Genomic DNA, 13,151 nt, shown 5'->3' with positions numbered 1-13,151 from the left:
TTGCCGGTATATGGCCTCTTTAGCAGATAGTGCTCCGGACAGAAACGGAGAAACTTAACCAGGAGATCATCTGCGGGATGTGCTGGAAAAACGAGCGCGATCCATGGAGGCCGCACAGAGTTCTGCACAGTACGAGGGGCACCTGCACGATATCCGGCGGGGGGGCCGCACTGCTCGGGGCTCACATATATTTCTATATATTTCATGCACTCCCTGACCATAAGGGTGGTCTCTGATTAACCTTTTCCTCCTTGGAGACCTGCAGGGGTTTAATCGTGTACGAAGCTCTGTCTTTGCTTCACCAAACCCCCGAGACTCGCCTAGAATGATTAGATGGAAAACCTGTGTGATGGGCGAGCGGCACGATCAGCGAGCGGTGAGTCACGGTGCAGCAGACGCCTGTCCTCACATACCCTGCGTCCTTACAGCTACAGATAAATATTCTTCTCTTTTTTTTTTTCCCAGTCTTTAATTATTATATATTTTTTTTTCATTCAAGCAGCCATCTGGCCGGCAGGACTCGTGTGTCATTCATGTTTCATGCCTGGATTTAGTGGCCGCACTTTAATGAATGACTGATGTAGCGTGCAGCTTGTGCTCCTGACGTGGTCCGCTTACTGCTCGCAATACACCAAACGCCATGCACTCATCCGTGTAGAGGGGTCAGTCATGGTTAGAAAGCTACGGCCACTTAAAGGGATCCTCCAGCCCGATATATGTACCGTAATTGGCAACCAAACTGTGAGCACGGGGCGGCCATCAGACACAAGGGAAGACATGGAAGTCAATGGAGTCTGGAAAAACGGATGGATGGATTCCATTGACTTTTATGGGGAGGATATTGGCCTTTTGCATCAGGTGTGTATAAGGGCTCTCTCCCATACAGAGGAGGTGTGCAGTGACCCAAAGGACCCTCGACAAGCCTGCTGCATAGTGTTTTTTTTTTTAAAATCTTTTGGGCACAGGCCCACAGTCTGTGAAGCCTATACAGTGAAAAAACACAAAAAAATAGAAAACCCCACAAGACCCACCACAATATAGTCACTTTTGATGTATACACTTGGAGCTTCTCTTTGCTCCATTCCTGAAATACTCTGTGCTGCTTCTACTTCCGTTGTATATCACATCATACATGGTGTCTTTACAGATGAATTGTTGATTGCTGGCTGAGTTCGACCATGTGATTATTAAAGGGGTTGACTCATCCGACTGGGGGCTTCATCGCCCTTTCTTGGAAATGTTACCCGAGATCTTTCAAATAATAATAATTTTATTTATATAGTGCCAACAAATTCCGCAGCACTTTACAATTAAGGGTACTTTGACACTAGTGTTTTTTTAAATCCGTCACAATGCGTCGTTTTACAGAAAAAACATCCTGCAAAAGTGCTTGCAGGATGCGTTTTTTCCCCATAGACTTCTATTGACGACGCATTTGCGACGGATTGCCACACTTCGCATCCGTCTTGCGACGGATGCGTCGTGCTTTGGCGGACCGTCGGGAGCAAAAAACGCTATATGTAACGTTTTTTTCTCCTGACGGACCGCTTTTTCCGACCGCGCATGCGCGGCCGGAACTCCGCCCCCACCTCCCCGCATTTTACAATGGGGCAGCGGATGCGCCGGAAAAATGCATCCGCTGCACCCATTGTGCAATGCAGCAAACGCTAGCGTCGGAATCTCTCCCTGATGCATTGCGACGGGAAGATTCCGACGCTAGTGTGAAAGAAGCCTAAGCGGGGACATGTACAGACAATAAATTCAGTACAAGTTAAGACAATTTAAACAGTGACATTAGGGGTGAGGTCCCTGCTCGCAAGCTTACAATCTACCAGGAAATGGGGGACACAATAGGTGAAAAGAGCTTATTACAGGTCTGGCAATTATAATAAATAGGGATTTTCATATAAAGCTGCATGATCCGGTCATCAGCCCGTGTGTTTAAGTGCAATAGTCAAGTATCAAGTGCAGTTATCGTGTGCATGGAGGGTGTGGGGACAGATGAATAGTAGGGTGCAGATTCACATGCAGATAATATTTGGAAGGAGGGAACAGGGCAAAGTTAGTTTACTGAGTAGTTGATGGGGTAGGCTTGTTTTGAAGAGATGGGTTTTTAAAGCGCGCTTGAATAGGTCGGGGCTAGGTATCAGTCTGATCGTCTGAGGAAGTGCATTCCAGAGAGCTGGCGCAGCACGGGAGAAGTCTTGGAGACGGCGGTGCGAGGTTCAAATGTGTGTTCCCAGTATACGCGGGGTCTTGTGCTTTTGCACTATATGCCCGGTGTTTCTTATATACACTGGGTCACGTGGGGCTGTTCCCGGTATATACCAGGTCTCGCGAGGCTGTTCCCGATGTACGTCGGGTCTCGTGAGGCTGTTCCTGATGTAAGCCGGTTCTCATGGGGCTGTTCCCGGAGTACGCCCGTGTCTCGTGGGGCTGTTCCCAGTGTACGCCCGTGTCTCGTGGGGCTGTTCCCGGAGTACGCCTGGGCCTCGTGGGGCTGTTCCTGATGTAAGCCGGTTCTTGTGGGGCTGTTCTGGTGTACGCCCGGGTTTCGTGGGGCTGTTTCCAGTGTACGCCTGGGCCTCGTGGGGCTGTTCCTGATGTAAGCCGGGTCTCGTGGGGCTGTTCCCGGTGTACGCCTGGGGTCTCGTGGGTCTGTTCCCAGGGTCTCGTGGGGTTGTTCCCAGGGTCTCGTGGGGTTGTTCCCGGTGTACTGCTGGGGTCTCGTGGGGTTGTTCCCGGGGTCTCGTGGGGTTGTTCCTGGGGTCTTGTGGGGTTGTTCCCGGTGTACTGCCGGGGTCTCTTGGGGCTGTTCCCGGTGTACGCCCGGGGTCTTGTGGGGTTGTTCCCGGTGTACTGCCGGGGTCTCTTGGGGCTGTTCCCGGTGTACTGCCCGGGGTCTTGTGGGGCTGTTCCCAGTGCACGCCTGGGGTCTTGTGGGGTTGTTCCCGGTGTACTGCCGGGGTCTCGGGGGTTGTTCCCGGGGTCTCGTGGGGTTGTTCCCGGTGTACTGCCGTGGTCTCTTGGGGCTGTTCCCAGTGTACGCCCGGGGTCTTGTGGGGTTGTTCCCGGTGTACTGCTGGGGTCTCTTGGGGCTGTTCCCGGTGTACGCCCGGGGTCTTGTGGGGTTGTTCCCGGTGTACTGCCGGGGTCTCTTGGGGCTGTTCCCGGTGTACGCCCGGGGTCTTGTGGGGCATGGAAGGACAATCAGTTGTCCAATGCTGCTATGTGCCGCAGTGGACCCCTCCATTACTGTGTGTCAGGGCACCATGATGTGAGTGGGGGCTGTTGGGTCCGGACACAACCTTGTATGTGAGTATAAGGGTATGTGCACACGTTGCAGATTTCCTGCAGAACTGCAGCTTTTTTTTCCACGCAGAAACGCTGCAGATCTGCAAGTGATTTACAGTACAATGTAAATCAATGGCAAAATAAAAATGCTGTGCTAATGGTGTAGAAAAATCTGCACAGAAAACGCAGCAGATTCAAAAACACCATGTCAATTCTTTGTGCAGAACTGCTGCGTTTCTGCACCCATTCCATAATAGAAATCTGCAGGGGGAAAAAAAAAGGAAGAAATCTGCACAAAAATCTGCAACGTGTGCACATACCAAAAAAAGTGCAGATTGTGACCTGCGTTTTCTGCCAACAAATTCAGAATCTGCACAGAAAATTCCACAGTCAAATCTGCAACGTGTGCACATAGCCTAGATGGCTGCCTGTCACCTTACCGCAGGAGTGGGGAATCTTCTTTATTTTTTTCTGCCAAGGTCCATTAGGATATTTATACCATCCTTCGGGGGCCGTAGAAATTGCTCGCTTACTCTGCCCACAATGTCCATCCTGGCACTGGTTTCAGGACGTAATCTTTCATTGCACTCGCCTCTGCGTCCTGAGCAAGAACAAAGTAATGGGCCGGCAAAATACAGCTGCTGTCCCTGGGCCGGATAAAATGTCATCAAGGGCTGTAAAAGTCCCGCGGGCCCGAGGTTCCCCTCCCTGCCTTACAGTATCGTGCATTTTATGGAATCCATAATACTTGCACGTTATAGATGGGCCGGAGGGGAATTTGGCCCCTCATCTCCGTGTGATGAAGCGGTCACACAGCGTCTCTCCATCAGGGGGATGTGTCCCGACCATGTTCCCAGCCATGCGAATGACGCTGCAGGGAAATGAAACCCCCCAGATTACAGCTGATTGCTGGGGGTCCCAACAAGGGAAAACTTTGATCCACTGATTATCAGGGGACTTTACTAGCGAGTCAGAGAACCTGCGATTTATCGCTCTTGTTTGTTTTTTGTTTTACAGGAGAGAAATTTAAAGTGGAGACCAAGGTGATCGCTGTAGATTTTGGGAACCCCGCAGGAATCTATGACCGCATTGAAGCAGGATTGAAGGGTCTGGAGATCGGGGTCTTGGGTAAGTGACAAAAAAAAAATGCATGTGAAAAACACCATTTATTTTTTTTTTAAGTGCAGAATCCCAGAAAAATATGCATAAAAATCACTGCTTCGGATCTGCACAAACACAGCAAAATCGCTATAATGTGGGAAGATTGCTATTCACTAAAAAAAAGTGAAAAAGATAAAGCCTTTTTGCAGGTGTGAACATGACGTTAAGGTGCCTGTGCTGGAAAGCAGCGGTGATCGGCCATACTATGAGCGGCCATAGTGCGTGGGACGAGCGGTAATTAGAACACCGGTTGGGGGTTAGAGGTCCACTTTAAGTGTCGGACCCCCGGGCTGTAAGATAATATCCACCTCTGTGTTTTGGGGTGTAGCCGGATGACGCTTACATGTAAGTAAAATCGCTCAATATTAGCTTCCCCGTGGCTCACAGAGGTGCAGTCATCGGCCGTCCCGCAGCCGGATCCCTCCGTCGATGCCGATTTTACGGTAGGTTTTGCATTCGTGCACTTTTTCATTCAGACACAGCTTTGGGGAATCGTCCGGTGCCTTCAGATCATCTGGCAGCGAGTGTCTCCATCCTGCGGAAAAAAGGCTTCTCTGCTCCTTGGTGTTTGCTGCCATCTAGTGTCCGCAAGTGTGTATATGCGCCAACAATACTGGGGGTATACAAGATAGGAGAGTGCAGTCCCCTTCTTGGCCGTTGTTTGCAATGGGTCCATCTAATCATGTTCTTTAAGTCCCAGGATTTTGTAAAACGCCCCCTAATGATACATATAAGGATGAGGGATGTGTGGCAGCTATTACAGGGGTAAATAGAAACGTTGGCCCCCAATATCATTCCCAATATTACATACTTTAAAGGCTGTAAGTGAGGAGCCTGATCTGTAGCTTTGATGACTCCACCGGCTGCATTGTGGTATCTTGGTGAAGGTCTGATACACACGGGGCAGATGGAGAAGGATTTGAGCTGATCATTGATGTGGGGGTTTCCGGTGTGTTCCCCAGTGGAAGATGTCAGGAAAAGAATGAATGGGCATGTTGGATTTCAACATGCCCAATCCTTAATTTTCATTGGAGAGCATTGGGGTTTGGAGGGAGAGACAGTGAGGGGCTCAGAGGTCGGATAGAGGGGGTTGGAGTGGGACAGATGTTATTGAGGGGGTCTGGCCGCAGCTTACTCCTCTCTCCCTATTGATAACACATGAAGGCTCGTTTTTGTATATGGAGGAATAGTTGGTAATTTATTCGGTCTATGGCAGCCTTAGTGCTGTACCACATTATATAACATGGCTGGTAACCCTCTAATGTGTCCGGCACGTGGACAGATGGTGGTGTCTTCCATGCGGGTTCTCTTTCCTCTGGGTGCCATGGCCGATCTCAGAGTTTGCCTGCAGCTTTATTGATGGCCACTACAAGCCGCACAGTACAGGCGGAGGCTGCCGATAGCACCGGTTATGGGTCAGTCCATGTCGTCTTCAGCAGATGTCACCCCCTGGCCTGCGTGGCGCATCGTCTCACTGGAGCTTTACCCCATAGTAAATGACTTGTGGGGGCAGCACATCGGGGCGAGAACTTTCTGCAATTTGTGGACTATGAATTGCAACTCCATGGATTTACTTAACATGGTGCTGGATGCCAGGAGATCGGCGCCGGCCTGTAGCTGAGGATTCGTCTCCTCGCCGTGGACTCGTTCATTTCTAGCAGATCATGTTGTCATACTCTTCATAGACGTGCTCTTTTGTACCCTTCTTTTCGCTGCTTTGTAACACAACCAGTGTTCACCAGAGATTCCCCTTAATGCGGATGTCTGGCAAAGGTTAAAGCCGCCCTTACGAACAGCTGAGGCCCAATAGGGTTTAGGTCTGGAGAGATGCTTGGCCAGCCAAGGACCTTTGCCTTTAGTTTCTTTAGCAAGGCAGTGGTCGTCTCGGAGGTGTTTTGAGTCGTTTTCATGTTGGAGTATTGCCCTGCAGCCCCATTTCTGAAGGGAGGGGATCATGCTCTTCTTCAGTTTGTAACAGTACGTGTTGGCATTCATGGTTCGGTCAATGAACTGTGGCCCCCCCATAGCCGGCAGCATTCATGCATCCCCAGTCCATGACACTCCCACCACCATGCTTGACTGTAGGCAGGACACACTTGTCTTCGTGCTCCTCACCTGGCTGCTGTCTCACACACACACACACACACACACACACACACACACACACACACACACACACACTCTCTTCACACTCTCTACACCAAGTAAGTTTCTTGGTCTCATCAGACCACAGAACGAGGTTGCATTAATCCATGTCCTTAGTCTGCTTGTCTTCAGCACAGTGTTTGCAGCTTTCTTGTGCATCATCTTTAGAAGAGTCTTCCTTCTGTGACGACAGCTGTACAGGCCAATGTGATGCAGTGTGCGGTGGCGTATGCTCTGCGCACTGACTGGCGGGCCCCCCACCCCTGTAACCTCTGCAGCAATATGTATGGTCTGAGCACTGACAGGCGGACCCCCTACCCCTGTAACCTCTGCAGCAATGTGTATGGTCTGCGCACTGACAGGTGGACCCCCCACCCCTGTAACCTCTGCAGCAATGTGTATGGTCTGCGCACTGACTGGCGGACCCCCCCACCCCTGTAACCTCTGCAGTAATGTGTATGGTCTGAGCACTGACTGGCGGACCCCCCACCCCTGTAACCTCTGCAGCAATATGTATGGTCTGCGCTCTGACTGGCGGACCCCCCACCCCTGTAACCTCTGCAGTATTATGTATGGTCTGAGCACTGACTGGCGGACCCCCCACCCCTGTAACCTCTGCAGTATTGTGTATGGTCTGAGCACTGACAGGCGGACCCCCCACCCCTGTAACCTCTGCAGCAATGTGTATGGTCTGCGCACTGACTGGCGGACCCCCCCACCCCTGTAACCTCTGCAGTAATGTGTATGGTCTGAGCACTGACTGGCGGACCCCCCACCCCTGTAACCTCTGCAGTATTGTGTATGGTCTGAGCACTGACAGGCGGACCACCTACCCATGTAACCTCTGCAGCAATGTGTATGGTCTGCGTACTGACAGGTGGACCCCCCACCCCTGTAACCTCTGCAGCAATATGTATGGTCTGAGCACTGACAGGCGGACCCCCCACCCCTGTAACCTCTGCAGTATTGTGTATGGTCTGAGCACTGACAGGCGGACCCCCTACCCCTGTAACAATGTGTATGGTCTGCGTACTGACAGGTGGACCCCCCACCCCTGTAACCTCTGCAGTAATGTGTATGGTCTGAGCACTGACTGGCGGACCCCCCACCCCTGTAACCTCTGCAGCAATGTGTATGGTCTGAGCACTGACAGGCGGACCACCTACCCCTGTAACCTCTGCAGCAATGTGTATGGTCTGCGCACTGACAGGCGGACCCCCCACCCCTGTAACCTCTGCAGCAATATGTATGGTCTGAGCACTGACAGGCGGACCCCCCACCCCTGTAACCTCTGCAGTATTGTGTATGGTCTGAGCACTGACAGGCGGACCCCCTACCCCTGTAACAATGTGTATGGTCTGCGTACTGACAGGTGGACCCCCCACCCCTGTAACCTCTGCAGTAATGTGTATGGTCTGAGCACTGACTGGCGGACCCCCCACCCCTGTAACCTCTGCAGCAATGTGTATGGTCTGAGCACTGACAGGCGGACCACCTACCCATGTAACCTCTGCAGCAATGTGTATGGTCTGCGTACTGACAGGTGGACCCCCCACCCCTGTAACCTCTGCAGCAATATGTATGGTCTGAGCACTGACAGGCGGACCCCCCACCCCTGTAACCTCTGCAGTATTGTGTATGGTCTGAGCACTGACAGGCGGACCCCCTACCCCTGTAACCTCTGCAGCAATTTGTATGGTCTGAGCACTGACAGGCGGACCCCCCCACCCCTGTAACCTCTGCAGCAATGTGTATGGTCTGCGTACTGACAGGTGGATCCCCCACCCCTGTAACCTCTGCAGCAATGTGTATGGTCTGCGCACTGACAGGCGGACCCCCCACCCCTGTAACCTCTGTGCACTGACTGGCGGACCCCCCCACCCCTGAAACCTCTGCAGCAATGTGTATGGTCTGCGCACTGACAGGCGGACCCCCCACCCCTGTAACCTCTGCGCACTGACTGGCGGACCCCCCCACCCCTGTAACCTCTGCAGCAATGTGTATGGTCTGCGCACTGACAGGTGGACCCCCCCACCCCTGTAACCTCTGCAGCAATGTGTATGGTCTGCGCACTGACTGGCGGACCCCCCACCCCTGTAACCTCTGCAGTATTGTGTATGGTCTGAGCACTGACTGGCGGACCCCCCCACCCCTGTAACCTCTGCAGCAATGTGTATGGTCTGCGCACTGACAGGCGGACCCCCCACCCCTTTAACCTCTGCGCACTGACTGGCGGACCCCCCCACCCCTGTAACCTCTGCAGCAATGTGTATGGTCTGCGCACTGACAGGCGGACCCCCCACCCCTGTAACCTCTGTGCACTGACAGGCGGACCCCCCCACCCCTGTAACCTCTGCAGTATTGTGTATGGTCTGAGCACTGACAGGCGGACCACCTACCCCTGTAACCTCTGCAGCAATGTGTATGGTCTGAGCACTGACAGGCGGACCCCCCACCCCTGTAACCTCTGCAGTATTGTGTATGGTCTGCGCTCTGACAGGCGGACCACCTACCCCTGTAACCTCTGCAGCAATGTGTATGGTCTGAGCAGTGACAGGCGGACCCCCCCACCCCTGTAACCTCTGTAGCAATGTGTATGGTCTGCGCTCTGACAGGCGGACCCCCCACCCCTGTAACCTCTGTAGCAATGTGTATGGTCTGCGCTCTGACAGGCGGACCCTCCACCCCTGTAACCTCTGCAGCAATGTGTACGGTCTGAGCACTGACAGGCGGACCCCCCACCCCTGTAACCTCTGCAGTAATGTGTATGGTCTGCGCACTGACAGATGGACCCCCCACCCCTGTAACCTCTGCAGCAATATGTATGGTCTGCGCACTGACAGGCGGACCCCCCACCCCTGTAACCTCTGTAGCAATGTGTATGGTCTGCGCTCTGACAGGCGGACCCTCCACCCCTGTAACCTCTGCAGCAATGTGTACGGTCTGAGCACTGACAGGCGGACCCCCCAGCCCTGTAACCTCTGCAGTAATGTGTATGGTCTGAGCACTGACAGGCGGACCCCCCCACCCCTGTAACCTCTGTAGCAATGTGTATGGTCTGCGCTCTGACAGGCGGACCCTCCACCCCTGTAACCTCTGCAGCAATGTGTATGGTCTGAGCAGTGACAGGCGGACCCCCCCACCCCTGTAACCTCTGTAGCAATGTGTATGGTCTGCGCTCTGACAGGCGGACCCTCCACCCCTGTAACCTCTGCAGCAATGTGTACGGTCTGAGCACTGACAGGCGGACCCCCCCACCCCTGTAACCTCTGCAGCAATGTGTATGGTCTGAGCACTGACAGGCGGACCCCCCACCCCTGTAACCTCTGCAGCAATATGTATGGTCTGCGCACTGACAGGCGGACCCCCCACCCCTGTAACCTCTGCAGTAATGTGTATGGTCTGAGCACTGACAGGCGGACCCCCCACCCCTGTAACCTCTGCAGTAATGTGTATGGTCTGAGCACTGACAGGCGGACCCCCCACCCCTGTAACCTCTGCAGCAATGTGTATGGTCTGAGCAGTGACAGGCGGACCCCCCACCCCTGTAACCTCTGTAGCAATGTGTATGGTCTGCGCTCTGACAGGCGGACCCTCCACCCCTGTAACCTCTGCAGCAATGTGTACGGTCTGAGCACTGACAGGCGGACCCCCCACCCCTGTAACCTCTGCAGCAATGTGTATGGTCTGAGCACTGACAGGCGGACCCCCACCCCTGTAACCTCTGCAGCAATGTGTATGGTCTGAGCACTGACAGGCGGACCCCCCCACCCCTGTAACCTCTGCAGCAATGTGTACGGTCTGAGCACTGACAGGCGGACCCCCCCACCCCTGTAACCTCTGCAGTAATGTGTATGGTCTGTGCACTGACAGGCGGACCCCCCACCCCTGTAACCTCTGTAGCAATGTGTATGGTCTGCGCTCTGACAGGCGGACCCCCCACCCCTGTAACCTCTGCAGCAATATGTATGGTCTGCGCACTGACAGGCGGACCCCCCACCCCTGTAAGCTCTGCAGCAATGTGTATGGTCTGCGCACTGACAGGCGGACCCCCCACCCCTGTAACCTCTGCAGCAATGTGTACGGTCTGAGCACTGACAGGCGGACCCCCCCACCCCTGTAACCTCTGCAGTAATGTGTATGGTCTGTGCACTGACAGGCGGACCCCCCACCCCTGTAACCTCTGTAGCAATGTGTATGGTCTGCGCTCTGACAGGCGGACCCCCCACCCCTGTAACCTCTGCAGCAATATGTATGGTCTGCGCACTGACAGGCGGACCCCCCACCCCTGTAAGCTCTGCAGCAATGTGTATGGTCTGCGCACTGACAGGCGGACCCCCCCCCACCCCAGTAATCTCTGCAGCATTGATGACCAGACGACCCCTGGATATGACGCTGAGCACGTGCCCTCACCTTCTGTGGTCATCCATGGTGAGGCTGGTTCTGGGGGGAATCTGTCTTGTTACACCGCGGTATGGTCTGGGCCACCATGTGCAGCTCAGTGTCAGGGTGTTGGCAATCTTCTTATAGCCTCAGCCATCTTTATGTAGAACAATTCTTTTTTTTTTAATGATCCTCAGAGGTCTCTGCCATGAGGAGCCATGTTGTACATCCAGTGACCGGTGTGAGAGATGACACCGAAATGTTACACCCCTGCTGTGTGTTTGTGTATATGTATGTATTATATATATAATTTATATATTTATTATATATATATATATATATCACTTAACCATCTGCTCACTCTTTCGATCCTCCTCCTCCTAGTTGCTGGAGACATCTCTCCAAACCCCGGCCCCCCATGTTATAGCCAGTCAAACCTCCCAATTGCTACACCCAGAAACCCCTCTAACCTTATTAATATTCCCTGCATGCCTTCTGTCTCTTTGAATTGTGCCCTTTGGAATTCTCGCTCTGTGTGTAATAAACTCTCCTTCATCCATGACTTCTTCCTTTCTAATTCTCTTAATCTCCTGGCTCTTACTGAAACCTGGATCCAGCAGTCAGACACCACCGCTGCTGCTGCTCTTTCATATGGTGCACTACACTTTTCTCATACCCCAAGATCGGACAACAGAGCAGGTGGAGGCATTGGTCTGCTCCTTTCACCAAAATGTACTTTCCAAGTTATCCCCCAAGTACCCTCACTTGTCTTCCCTTCCTTTGAGGTCCATGTGGTCAGACTCTACGTCCCCTTCTCCATGCGAGTGGTGGTGGTGTATCGTCCTCCCGGCCCCTCTCATCAGTTCCTGGATCACTTTGCCACCTGGCTTCCACACTTTCTTTCCTGTGACACCCCCACCCTTATCATGGGTGATTTCAACATCCCTATTGCCTCTCCCCTCTCCCCATCTGCTTCTCACCTTTTGGCTCTAACCTCCTCTTTCGGCCTCTCGCAGCATACTAACTCGCCAACACATGAAGATGGAAACTCCCTTGACTTGGTCTTCTCCCGGCTTTGCTCAGTGGATGATTTCACAAACTCCCCTCTCCCACTCTCTGACCACCACCTTCTTTCATTCTCTATCAAGAACTGCCATCCCGCTCAGGTCACCCCCACTTTCCACACTTATAGAAACATACAGGCCATTAACACCCAGGAACTTATGAAGAACTTGCAGTCCTCATTGGCCCCAATCTCCTCCATCTCATGTCCTGATTCTGCTCTGAAGCATTACAATGAAACCCTGCAAAGTGCCCTGGATGAAGCTGCTCCTCCTATACATAAAACAACTCGGCACAGACGGCAACAACCGTGGCACACGCTGCAAACACGTTTCCTGCAGCGGTGCTCCAGGTGCGCAGAACGTCTGTGGAGAAAATCTAATCTACCCGAAGATTTCATCCATTATAAGTTCATGCTAAAGACATACAATTCTGCCCTTCACCTCTCCAAACAAACCTACTTCAACACCCTCATCACCTCCCTGTCCAATAACCCTAAACGTCTCTTTGACACGTTCCAGTCCCTACTCAACCCAAGAGCGCAGGCCCCAACCACGGATCTCCGTGCTGACAATCTGGCCAATTACTTCAAAGAAAAAATTGACCATATTCGACAGGAAATAATCTCCCAATCTCTTCATACCATGCACTGTCCTCCCTCCCCCACTGCATCTAGCTCACTCTCTGACTTTGAACCAGTTACAGAAGAAGAAGTAAGCAGGCTCCTTGCATCTTCTCGCCCGACCACTTGCACCAGTGACCCCATTCCGTCACATTTCCTCCAGTCCCTTTCCCCGGCTGTCACCTCTCACCTAACAAAAATATTCAACCTTTCCCTCACTTCCGGTATTTTTCCCTCCTCATTTAAGCATGCCATCATACATCCATTACTTAAAAAACCATCCCTCGACCAAAACTGTGCCGCTAATTATAGACCTGTCTCTAATCTTCCCTTCATCTCTAAACTCCTCGAACGCCTGGTCCACTCCCGTCTTACCCGCTATCTCTCAGATAACTCTCTTCTCGACCCTCTTCAATCTGGTTTCCGCTCTTTACACTCTACTGAAACTGCCCTCACTAAAGTCTCTAATGACCTACTAACAGCT

General features: G+C 52.6%; 1 protein-coding gene and 1 long non-coding RNA gene across 2 annotated transcripts in view; one reads left to right on the top strand and one right to left on the bottom strand.

Annotated features, from left to right (window-relative positions):
- The window catches only part of LOC138648881 (uncharacterized), a 400,375-nt gene that overhangs the window by 241,092 nt on the left and 146,132 nt on the right, over positions 1-13,151 (bottom strand). The gene's annotated exons all lie outside the window — the stretch shown is intronic.
- Positions 1-13,151, top strand: part of HSD17B12 (hydroxysteroid 17-beta dehydrogenase 12) — a 124,062-nt gene that overhangs the window by 84,591 nt on the left and 26,320 nt on the right. The window contains exon 4 of the mRNA XM_069739127.1: positions 4,312-4,422. Coding sequence (XP_069595228.1) covers positions 4,312-4,422 — 111 coding nt within the window. The remainder of the gene's footprint in view (positions 1-4,311; positions 4,423-13,151) is intronic.

Source organism: Ranitomeya imitator, chromosome 9, assembly GCF_032444005.1.
Source record: "Ranitomeya imitator isolate aRanImi1 chromosome 9, aRanImi1.pri, whole genome shotgun sequence".
Classification (NCBI taxonomy): domain Eukaryota; kingdom Metazoa; phylum Chordata; class Amphibia; order Anura; family Dendrobatidae; genus Ranitomeya; species Ranitomeya imitator.
Note: the sequence above shows the minus strand (reverse complement) of the source record. Positions and strands in the feature narration are given on the sequence as shown.